The sequence below is a fragment of the Protopterus annectens genome, chromosome 1.part0 (assembly GCF_019279795.1).
Source record: "Protopterus annectens isolate FY-2018-M chromosome 1.part0, PAN1.0, whole genome shotgun sequence".
Taxonomy (NCBI): Eukaryota; Metazoa; Chordata; order Ceratodontiformes; family Protopteridae; genus Protopterus; species Protopterus annectens.
In genome coordinates, this window is record NC_056725.1 from 824,482,877 (window position 1) to 824,495,613 (window position 12,737).

At 41.6% G+C, this 12,737-nt stretch overlaps 1 protein-coding gene across 4 annotated transcripts in view; it reads left to right on the top strand.

The window, feature by feature from the left end:
• The window catches only part of TIAM2 (TIAM Rac1 associated GEF 2), a 2,099,243-nt gene that overhangs the window by 1,427,503 nt on the left and 659,003 nt on the right, over positions 1–12,737 (top strand). For 3 of the 4 annotated variants that reach the window (XM_044063392.1, XM_044063388.1, XM_044063394.1), the window contains one exon: positions 10,903–10,977. The exons of the other annotated variant lie outside the window; for it this stretch is intronic. In XM_044063392.1, coding sequence (XP_043919327.1) covers positions 10,903–10,977 — 75 coding nt within the window. The remainder of the gene's footprint in view (positions 1–10,902; positions 10,978–12,737) is intronic. 4 annotated transcript variants of the gene reach the window in all.

Consider the following 12,737-nt stretch of genomic DNA (forward strand, 5'->3'; position numbering starts at 1 on the left):
CTCAAGACTCGTCCTGGTCCCCAGAAAGGACAAGGCCTGGAGGCCCATACTAGACCTTTCAATTCTAAACACTTACCTGGATATTCCGAAATTCAAAATGTTGACATTACAGCAGCTTCTACCCATGCTGGGCAAGAAGGCTTGGCTTGTTACTTTGGACCTCAAAGAGGCATACCTGCATGTCCCTATCAGACAAAATTGCAGAAGATACCTCAGTTTCAAAGCTGGTACAATGCACTACCAATTATCTGCACTGCCCTTTGGCTTATCTACTGCGCCCAGGGTCTTTAGAAAGTGCCTGGCACCAGTAATTGTATTTTGCAGACAAAAAGAAGTTCAAATATATCCATACCTGGACGACTGCCTCATTCAAGCAGAGACGAAGGACATTCTTCTACAGCATCTGGCATTTGTAAAAAGGTTGCTAATTTCTCTAGGGTACACAGTAAACGAAAAGAAGTCAAAACTAGTGCCCTCACAACAGATTATATTCCTGGGTGCCAGCTTAAATACATCAGCCCAGATGGCTTACCTCATGCCAGACAAACAAGTTCAACTAACTCAACATTTTCAATTACTGGCAAAAAAGTCCCATCTCCCTGCAAGAAAAATTCTGCAGATCCTGGGATTCATGGCATCCTGCATACCACTAATACCATATGCCAGACTGCATATGAGGAAATTACAATGGTACCTAAAAAGTGTTTGGACTCAACACTCCCAAGTTTAGAAGCAGTAATACCAATGATTCCCGGACTACAACAGGAGTTTTGATGGTGGGCACAGGCATGTCACCTAAACAAGGGTCAGCCTTTTACCCTACCCACAGCCAGGCAGACTCTAACAACAGATGCTTCGGATTACGCCTGGGGAGCACACATGGCAGGAAAATGCATTCAGGGCAAGTGGACCACAGACCAGATGCATCTTCACATCAATCAAAAAGAGATGTTGGCTGTTCAAAATGCCCTAACAACAGCTTTCAAGGACCTTCTGCATCCAGGACAATTATTATTAAAGACAGACAACATCACAGTAATGTGGTACATAAACAAACAAGGGGGCACTCATTCTTATCAAAAAACAACAGGAACAAGTTCCACCAGGATTTATTAAAACAAGAAAATCTCTTTCTCTGACGTCTCGGCCAAAGCCTTCAAGGAGAATGAAACACTTACATAAAACAGCAGTATATATACACCAGCAGGAAAGAATAATTAAACAATTAATCAATTGACAACAATTCAACAGGCTAATACTCTCCAATTGAGCTCTTCATTTAGCCCAAAAGGAAACATGGTTTTAAATTTTAAAATATATACAGTTTCTTTATGCACTAACACAGTTTTAACATCAGTATTATTGAACATAGAGACACAAACTTGTTCTAAAACAGTTCCTTTAAACCATCAATACATTTATTATGAGCTTCTAAAAAATGTTTTGCAACTGGGCTGTCTTCTTTCCCATTTTTGATGTCTCTTAAATGCTCTAAAAATCTTACTTTAAAAGCCCTCTTCGTTTCACCAACGTAAAACTTATTGCAGGGGCATTGTAGAGCATAAATGACACCCACAGAATTACAATTAAATACACCCCTACTATCAAATTTAACCTTATTAATAAAGTCAAAGTTGGATACGATGTGTTTGCAAACTTTACATTTCCCACAGGGAAAAGTCCCAACTTTAACAGGTTCCATATACATTCTTGGTAAGGGCATCATAATCTTAGATTTAACAAGAAAATTTTTTATATTCTTTGTAGGAAAACTTCATATTTACATCAAGCCATTGTTGAACATTCCTAAGGGAACTAAAATAAAGCCAAAATTGGCTAACAATATCAAGAAAATGTTTAGTAAAACATCCATAAGTAGTTACAAAATGGATATTTTCCCTAGTTTGGTTTATATTATCATGTTTTATCCTACTACCAGTATTCTGGAAAATAGATACTTCCTGTCTAGGTTTAACCCCTGTGCACAATCTTATAAAACTTTTATTCAAAATATTCTTGCCATAACCTCGAGTAGAAAAAGATTCCACTAAGAGGCACATTTCTTTATGGAAGATATCAGATCTATTGCATAACCTAAAAATCTGTAACATTTCACCATTCTTATCCCCTATGCAGGCAAGCCATAACCTTGTGGAACACAGCTCTAACGTATCAAGTTAATCTGCAAGCACAATTCCTGCCAGGAAAGAAAAATACTCTGGCAGACGATCTAAGCAGAAATATCATGGACCCTCACGAATGGAAATTGAATCCACAAATCTTCAGCATAGTAACGCAAAAATGGGGATGCCCAGACATAGATCTTTTTGCCTCCCCACTGAATTGCCTACTACAAAAATTCTGCACAAGGACTTTATCATACACAAGCATGGGAAGTGGATGCTCTCGTTCAGCTGGAAAAGCCTAAAAGTTTATGCCCTCCCACCACTGCCTGTCCTTTCAAAGCTGCTCCTAAAAGCCAGAGAAGAAAAAACACAGATGATCCTGATTGCTCCAGACTGGCCACGCCAGCACTGGTACCCAATCTTAAAGAACTTAGCTCAAGGCCCACCATGGATTTTGCCTCAAATTCCACACCTTCTGACTCAGCAAAACAATCAGATCTTGCACGGTCAGCTCAAAACTCTAAACCTGGCTGCATAGCTGATTCATTAGTCAAACAGGCAACACCTCTCTCTAAAGCTGTTATGGATGTCATTTTGGAGGCCAGGAGGCCTAGCACCAGGAAAGCTTACTCAGAAAAATGGACGAGATTCTGCATCTGGAACCAGGTTCAAAGCCTTGACCCTCTTGTCCCAAACATTCCTCAGATTTTACAATACTTAACTGAGATGCTGGACAAAGGCCTATCCTTCTCATCAATCAAGATCCACGCCTCTGCCATTTCAGCACATTACAACACGGATCCTCCTTTATTCTCTCATCCCTTGCTAAAGCAGTACCTCAGAGGGGCTAAAAACATAGGACCGCCCCGGAGAGCACCAACACCAACTTGGGACCTCAATTTCGTTTTGGAAAAACTGACCCTGCCACCTTTTGAGCCAGCCAATACAGCCAATCTAAAATTTTTGTCATGGAAAACAGCTCTGCTCCTGGCAGTAACTTCAGCACGAAGAGTCTTAGAGCTACAGGCATTAGTGGCAGTGGAACCTTTTATCATTTTTCATCAGGACAGGGTTTCTTTAACGACAAACCCTACCTTTATGCCAAAGGTGGTATCTAGTGTGGCTCTTAACCAAACCATCCATTTGCCAATTTTTTATCCAAACCCCCCGAATAAAGGGGAGAATCTTCTGCACTCTTTGGACATACACAGGCAGCTACGCTTCTACTTGGACAAAACAAAAGCTTTCAGGAAAACTGAGAAAATGTAGCATATGCTGCAGGATCACAGGGCAAGGGTATCTCAAAGCAGACTATATCCAAATGGATAGGACACTGTATTCGTTACTGCTACACACAGCATGGAAAATCAGTCCCTAATAACATTAGGCGACATTCCACCAGGGCAACAGCCACTTCAACAGCCTTTCTCAGAGGAGTACCTACCAAGGAAATTTTGGAGGCTGCAACTTGGAGTTCAGTGCACATCTTTACCAAGCATTACCACTTTCCTCTTTACTCTAAATCCAGAGCAGGATTTGCCACTGCAGTTCTGCAGGGCCTCGTAGCTAATCCTAACTCTTTATAGACCAGCCACCCAACCTTAGCTTTGGGATTCTACCCAAATGTAATGACTGCAGCAGTGTAACATGATGAACATAGTACAGTTTTGTACCTACCATAAATGTAGATGTTCCAGTGTTCACACTGCTGCAGTCCAGGTTACCCTCCCTCCATCCTCTCCGAACTAGCTGGACTTATCTGTACCTTTCTATCCTATACAACTTTTGTGGTGTATTTGCTTGTAACTGAAGGTATTGTTTTTATTTTATATGTATATTTTTTATTAGCAATATGTATTGCCTACCTACTTGGGGGCACCTGACATCTGGGGCAAGAAAAACTGAAGAAAATGGTGTCGGATTCATTTTATATACCCCTGGTGCACTGACGTCAGGGAAGAAGCGACAGCAACCGACGCCGGACCAAGACTTTGGAACTCTGGCCAACTGCGGGACTGCCTGATGGCAGGATAACCCAAGCGTAATGACTGCAGCAGTGTGAACACTCGAACATCTACATTTATGGTAGGTACAAAACTGTACTTTTGCACCTTTCCTCCTCTGCCTCTTCTACCCAAGGTCTTCCTAAAAGTCAGACAAGAGAAGCCAAAGATGATATTAATTGCCCCAGACTGGCCCCGCCAATACTGGTACCCAATCCTAAGGAACTTGTCTCAATACCCAGCTTGGACCTTGCCTCAAAAACCACAACTACTGTCCCAGTAAAACAGTCAGATCCTGCGCAGTCAACTACAGACTCTGAACCTGGCAGCATGGCTAACCCTGTAATCATACAGGCGACACCTCTCAGAAAAGCTGTGATGGATGTCATTTTGGAAGCCAGAAGACCTAGTACTAGAAAATCTTATGCTGACAAATGAGAGATTCTGTGCTTTGAATCAAGCACAAGGAACTGATACAGCAGAACCACATATTCCTCAGATATTACAATACTTGACTGAGATGCTTGACAAAGGCCTATCTTTCTCATCAATTAAAATCCATGCCTCTGCCATTTCGGCTCATTAGAATGCAGAGCCACCAATCTTTTCTCACCCATTACTAAAGCAGTATCTTAGAGGAGCCAAAAATGTAAGGCCTCCTAGAAGATCACCATTACCTGCATGTGACCTCAATTATGTGTTGGAAAAGCTCACCCTGCCTCCATTTGAACCAGCTGCTACCGCTGATATAAAGTTCTTATCATGGAAGACAGCTCTGCTACTAGCAATTACTTCAGCAAGAAGAGTTTCAGAGCTACAGGCCCTCATGGCTGTAGAGCCTTTGATCATATTTTACACAGACAGGTTGTCTCTGAGGACAAATCCTAAGGTAATTTCCAATGTGGCTGTTAACCAAACAATTCATCTGCCAACTTTTTATCCAAATCCGCAGAACAAAGGGGAGAGAATTCTGCATTCCTTGGACGTACAAAGACAGCTAAGATTCTACTTGAGCAGGACTAAAGCTCTAAGAAAAACCGAGCAATTACTAGTGTCATATGCTGCAGGATCAGATGGAAAGGCTATTTCAAAGCAGACACTTTCAAAGTGGATAAGCCATTGCATCCGTTTCTGCTACTTACACCATGGCAAACCTGTGCCCAAGGGCATTAGGTCTCACTCCACCAGGGCTGCAGCTACTTCAGCAGCCTTTCTCAGAGGAGTACCAGTTAAGGACATTCTAGAGGCTGCTACTTGGAGTTCTGTTCACACCTTTACAAAGCATTATCATTTGCCTCTCTACTCTAAGTCCAGGGCAGGCTTTGCCACTGCAGTGCTGCAGAGCCTTATAGCCTCACCTAATGCTGTTTTGCTCCAGCCTCCCAACCATAGCTTTGGGATTCTACCCAAATGTAATGACTGCAACAGTGAAACATGAAGAATATAGTACAGTTGTGTACACTTACCATAAATGTAGATGTTCGAGTGTATTCACTGTTGCAGTCCAGGTTACCCTCCCGTCATTCTACAGTTTATCTTTCCTTCTCTATCTTCTACAACCTATGTAGTGTATTTGCTTGAAGATGAAGGTAAAGTTTATATTGATGCATGTGTATATATATATATATATATATATATATATATATATATATATATATTTAGAATATTGCTACCTTTTTGGGGGCACCTGACATCGGGGGCAAGAAAAACTAAAGAAAATGGCGTTGGCTGCATGTTTTATACCCCTGACGACCTAAACGTCATGGAAGAGAAGACAGCAACCGACGCAGGACCCAAGACTTTGGAATTCAGGCCGATTAAGGGCAACTTGCCAGCAGATTACCTAAATGTAATGACTGCAACAGTGAATACACTCTAACATCTACATTTATGGTACGTGTACACAACTGTACTTTCTTAATGTATGTTATTTCATATCTGTTCGTGTATATACTGAATGTTTGTTTAAAAATGTTTCTAATATGTTGGGGGTTTTCTCCCTGGACATATGTTGAAAAGTTTTTTTTTTTTTTTTTTACTAAAGCCGATGCAAAAACCCAGGTAAACAAAAGTAAAATAAATGAAATGTCTGTTTGGCTGGCACACACAAGCTGTGACTAATGTTTCTGTCAACATAATGAAAGTAATGCAAGTATGTAGCCCAACTGTTGCTATTTTATTTTATTTATTTTATTTTGCATTTGTTAACCGGGAAAGTCCGACTGGATACAGGTCTTTTTCAGCGGAGGCCCGGGGAGAAAAGGTCCAAATGTACAAAAACAAGTGTAAATACAGTGAAATTATTACAGTGAGTTATCTGTAAGTGATGTGAGTTACTATTATTTTTACTTTAATCCTGACAGGATAAAAAAACAGCTACTTTAGTTAAGTAATGGACGGTGTTTGTGAATGAAAAAGAGTTGACTGGCTTTGCTGTTCACTGTTGTATCTTCGCAAGAATAATGTGTAATTGAGTAAAGTCCGCTATCATACAAGCCTGTGACTACTGTTTCTGTGCAACGGAGTAAACTAATGCAGTCATTGCTATTTTTGTTTTGATCCTGGCAAGGTCAAAGTAGATACTTTAGGTCGGCAGTTGATATGATGGCTGTTTGCGGATGAAATGTTTGGCACTGTAGCTTTGGTGTAATAATCCTGGCTTTGTAGGGCTAATGTGTATTTGGGTGAAACAAGATAGAATGCAAACTCAAGACTATTTGCATGCATCAGTTCAATACATTAATGAAAACATTTACTGAAGCCGACAAGGCCAAACCACTTACTGAGGTTGTTTGTAAATAAAACAAGTGGCCCTTTGTTTTACTGTTATTATTCAGTCTTTGCAAGACTGCTGTGCATTTGGGCTTACTGGCACTGGGGACTGTTTGATAATGTCCTGTTATTTCTATTTAACTGGTATACATGTGTGGTGTGGTGTGGGTGTGTGTGTGTTTGGGGTAAATGGGAAGGTATTTTGTTTTTTGACCCATGAAGATGCACTTTTGGAATGAAATGCTCACAGCATCATCATACATGTAATTACCATCCTGACATATGGTTGTCAATGATCCATTCAGTGAGCAGCATAGTGAAAGGGGCGTGGCTTGGTCACCAGGTTAAGGAAGGGCATGGAGAGCAATGTGTTGATGTAGGTGTAGTTTGTTGGGGACAGCAGTCTTGGAGCTGTGAGTACAAATCTGGAAATTCTGCCTGCATGCCTGCTAAGTGATCACCATCCCACATGTGCCTTTACGTGATGCAGCACTGCTCCTGCTGCGCTTATTACAGTCTATTTTGTAATTTAACAAACTTTAATACTGAAATGTTCATATCCACCCTACAGAGATGTAAGCGACAACCCAGTAAAGTACCTCCCTTTAGACAAAGCTGTTGAAAACTTCAGCAGTATGTTCTATGCAGATTACAGCTGTTTGTGTTCTATGTGGATTACAGCTTCGTTTTGGACATTAAAATCAGTTTTTATCCAGTTGTGTATGGGTGCTCCTTCATAAGTGCCTATTCTTGTGATCTTCAACAGTGTCTTCCTGCCGATGCTGAGTACACAGGTTCCGTTTAGAGGTGAGAGTATAGTGACCTTTCTGAGTACACAGGTCCCATTTAGAGGTGAGAGTATAGTGACCTTTCTGAGTACACAGGACTCGTTTACAGGTGAGAGTATAGTTGCATGGAGCCCCTTGGTTTACTACATCACTTAACCATCTAATGAAAAAAGGTGATATAGCATGCAAACAGTGCCACACCAATAAAACCTCCTCTATCAGAAGTACAGAAACTTATATAATAAAGTCAAAACACTAGTAAATAAGTGCAAAAATACTACTATATTCTTCAAAATAAGCAACCCAGAGTGTTTCTAGGCATCCATTAACAAACTCCTAAAACCAGAAAAACTTTCAATGCCCAGTGCATTGTCACAGGAAACTAAACCAAAATTACCAGCCACATTTAATTCCCACTTCATTATTGCAACTTTACAAAATGGTCAAAATGTTATCTACCAAAAACTATTACCCACAGCCCACTTAAACATACAAACTGTCTCACCTTCACCCATAACCAGCCCTATAACAGCAATTAAAAAAAATGTTGCAGAGGCTGAAGGCAACTGCACTAGCAACAGCTGGTATTACTGCAGAATGCATCAGGCTATCAGTAGAGGTACGAGCCTGTCCAGTCTCTACAGTCATTAACTGATCCATTCTCATCATGGTATTCAAAACCCAAAATACTTAGAGAAGTTAAACAGAGAGAATGCTCTTTCTGTAGAATATGGAAACTGACTTTTGTCTTACTCCTACCCAAGGGAGGCTCCTCAACCGGAATTAAGTAATTACAGACCTAGAGCTGTTCTTTCTCCACTATCAAAAATTCTGGAGGGATGTGCCCACTCACAGCTACTCGAGTACCTCCTTAAAAAAGCCAACTGGCTTGTCTGCAACACTGTTTCCAACTAAACCCTAGTACAACAACAACTGCTTTACTGTCCTTTCTTAACACTTTACTCTCATTGTGATGATGGCCAACAAGTCTCAGCAGTCTTCCTGGACCTTTCCAAAGCGTTTGACTCAGCCTCTGCCCCTCCACAGCCTCAAAGACCTGCACCTCTTTGATGACATGAAATCTTCAAGATAAGGTTAAAAGCTACTTTGATGACCGAAGCCAATGCATCAATTGGCAAACCGCATGTCCAACCTTTCTACCTGTAAATGTAGATCTTCCAAAGGAATCTATACTTGAACCTTAATTATTCAGTATATTCATTAATGACTTGTGCACTACATCAGGCCCCTCTGACATCATTCAGTACACCAGTGATTCAGTATTTATTTGCTCAGCTCCTTCCTTAAATGAGCTTCACTCATTGAAGCCTCATAGGTTTGTATCATGCTTTGGATTTATCAATCTAACCTAATGTTTAGTGCTAAACAGACTAGGGTTATGCTTTTCCTATGCAAAACCACATTGTCTGACCTGTCTAAAGTTTTTGTACTATCCTCAGAGAACATAACATTAATCATAGCCTCAAATGCCAGGTTACTAGGTGTCACCACTGACAATAGGCTTCAGTTTGACTTCCACATCAGTAACGCCATTAATAAAAACAAATCAAGAGGCCCTCTGCAGTGCCAAATATTAAATGACTGAACATGATAGAAAATCAGCTGCCACTGTCTATCTGCTTCCTAGCCTCATTTATGCATCTCCAATATTCACCAGTCTGTATTCCACTCAGCGCTATATAGGCCTGAGCAATGCTGTTACAAAATAGCAACATTTGCTACTTCCCTTATCACTAGGACATACCATTGCATTACAGTCCGTCACCTCATATGTACCCAACTAAAATGTGCCCACTTTAGTCTGTACCAGCACTCAAAATGCCCAGCATTAGTGCCACTGCCCAACTGGTACTCCTGAACTGAGAGCTACAGTCCCTTGCCTGTCAGCATAGGCCTCGCATGTCATGTACCCCAGAGGAACTACCACATTGAGAATACTTCCCTAAGAGCTGACCCAGTTGTTTGGCATTTGGGGAAAATATGTGGACAGTGAACCCACTTTTGACTGACATTTCTTTTGTTGTAAGAAAGACCTTCTATATTGCAAAGCTTATAAACAAAGGTATTGTGTCTAGATCTAGGGATGTCCTGGCCCCCCTTTACTCAGCCCTAATTAGGCCAATCATTTTATATAATGTCCCCTTTGGCATGTATCTGTCCAGACACATGTAACAACTGGAACACCATAGAGGTACCTTACTAGAAGGTTACAAGGCCTAAACACATGTCCTACATGGACTGACTTAAAGCCTTGTCACTATACTCGGTACCCAATAGACTGCTAAAAGGTGACCTGTGTCTGGCATACAAGACATCTGCTGATGCATTATTGATGGATTTACTGCACATCAGCATGTCAGATCGCATTATAAATGTTCAGTGTAGGGATCTAAACCTCTTCTGCAACATCAACAGAATGGTTTGGAGGGACAGGTGTATTTCACAGAGGATACCACTGCTGTGGAACAAATGTCCTAGCCACATAAAATAAAGTTTATCTCTGTACATTTTCAAGCATTTGTTTGTTAAAATGTTAGTAAATCGTAAGCTTGAAGTCTCACAAGGAGACTGTCTAAAAGGTTTTATTTTAGCTGCTTGAACAATAATTTTAGGTAACCAGCAGCATAATCTAGTTTCACTTAAATCCCACTAAGACACTTAACAGTGCTTTTAGGAAGTTGGGGGGGACTGTGTGTTCCACTGTGCAACTACCTTGTAAGGGAAGAACATTTTTGTATAGGAGCTAACAGGATCCCCATATGAGGTGTTTACATCAGTTATTTATGCACTGACCATAGGTAAGTAATGTTAGGCTTTTTCTAGCAAGACAGTCATTATTAATCAGTTTACACATAAAATGCATAGTAATTAGAACATCCCTAACACATTGATAGTATGCTGACTAAAGTCGCACATTTATAGCCTTTCTGAATACTCAAGAGCCGTAGACCCATAATTTCTCTTCATAAAGGAGTCTTATACTAGAAGTATGGATGCACATCTTTCTACACACCTAAAGCTCTGATTTTATGGGAATGGTAATCATTTTCATTGGAGGAGTTGGGCTGAGTAGAAGGAAACCTAGGTGCCCTTACCATGGATTTTAAAATATTATCTAATGATGTACAATAAAGTTAAAAAGAACTTTTAGTACATTAGTTAATTGCTGGTACACTTTTTTTCTTTTTTTAGATGTTTGAGTGTAATGGAGGGCAAGGAATTGTTGCTGCCTCATTGCTTCCTTTAAATCAAACCAATTCTGCTGAGGTGAGAAGAAACTTAGTATTGTATGCGTAAAATGTTGTCATATGTGTTTTGGAAACATTTGATCTTACTCTGGTGACTTTTTGTAGTGAGTTTATCACTTGAAGTGCATCCCTTCTATGCTTTTTATGTTAAACGACATGTGGTGTTGGTAGAAAAGACAGCAAGTCTGTATAGGTTGTTTTTTAACTGCATTTATCTACCTTCTTGCTATCTGTGCCTTCCCTTCACCCATTCTTTGCCTGCCCCATGCTCTTCTGAATATTTCTATGGAGGAATCACTCTTCTCTGCTCGTTCTGGTAGCTGTTTTCCGTCATTACTCATACTCCTCTTTGAAGAAGGCTCTCAGCGATCCATAAAACTGTTACTGCTCACAGTATGCTGTCTGTACCTGCTTTCACCCCCTCCATCTCTGTCCTTACTGTCCAGGACGACCACAACATATCCCTGACATGGTCATGTGCATGCATTTCATGTCTCTCCTGTCTCATCTGTGGTGTGATAAGAGCTGCATCTCCTGCAGTCTCTGGGTCGTGTCGTTTCCCCTCTATCCCACATAGCTTTCTGTTGGTTTTCCCTTCGATTCCTTCTGGCAGTCAGATGTCTTTGCCATTGTATGGCCTTTAGAGCTCTGTGCATTAGTCAAGGTGTGGCCTGAAAAGGAGCAAGTACCTCTGTGCTTCTGTTGTCTGCCCCTCTGACAATGTACTCTGTCATTCTGTTCACTGCCTCATCTGTCTTCTCACTCTGCTGTTGGTGGTCTACGCCACATGCGACGAACATCTCCAGATCCTTTTCCTTCTCTTTCCTCATTACTTTCAGTACCCCAGCTGTTGTGTTAACCAACACCAGCTTTGCTGTGGCCCAGGGGCAGTACTTTGCATTTATCTGCACTGAAGATGTCCTTCATGGATGCATCTGCAGTCATAACAAGTGGGTTGTCCTGTCGTCAGGCAGCCCTGCAGTCGGCCGGATTCCAAAGTCCGGGTCCGGCTTCGGCTGATGTCGCACTCCATCCGACGTCATCTCTGTTGGTCTTCGGGTATAAAAGCATCAGCCGACGCCATTTTCCTCAGTCTTTCTTGCCGCGTGGCGCCCGAAGCAGAAGCTGTTCGCAAGTGCCGGTCGGTCGGATCCAGAGATTACTTCTACCGAATACTACTTCGAAGACTTCTAAAGCTAAGTACCCCGTTGGGGACTCTTTCTTGCCTCAGCCGATGTCAGAAAAAGTTAACAATTGTTTAACCTGTGGGAAACAAATACCTCATAAAGATTTCCACTCTTACTGTCTGCCTTGTTTAGGCCCAGCCCACGTAGCAGCCTGTTCGCCTGTGCCTCTTTCAACCGACGAGCGCTTAGGCGCTCGGAGTTTGCAGAACAGTTTTTCGGTACTGATTTTGCGTACATTATGCCGTCGGATCCTCCGACTACCCAATCTTCAAAAACGCAAAAGATAAAGACCGACACTCGCGGTCCGCGGTTTCGGCCGAAACCACGGCAAAGCAAACCGCGAGTGTCTCGGTTTCAGCCGAAACCGAGAAAACTGCTCAAAGTACAGCTGAACCTATTCTTACAACTGAGGCCCCTGCTACAACTCTTGAATCGACCTCAGAAATTTTACCCACTACGGTGGTTGACTTATCAGACACCATCCCCTTGGATGTCTCTACCCCAGCACGTGGTGCTGCTAGGCCTCCAGCAGCCATGTCCATTAAGGCCTTCGCCAGGGCTAAAGCAGCCAAGACTACTAAATCAGTGCCTG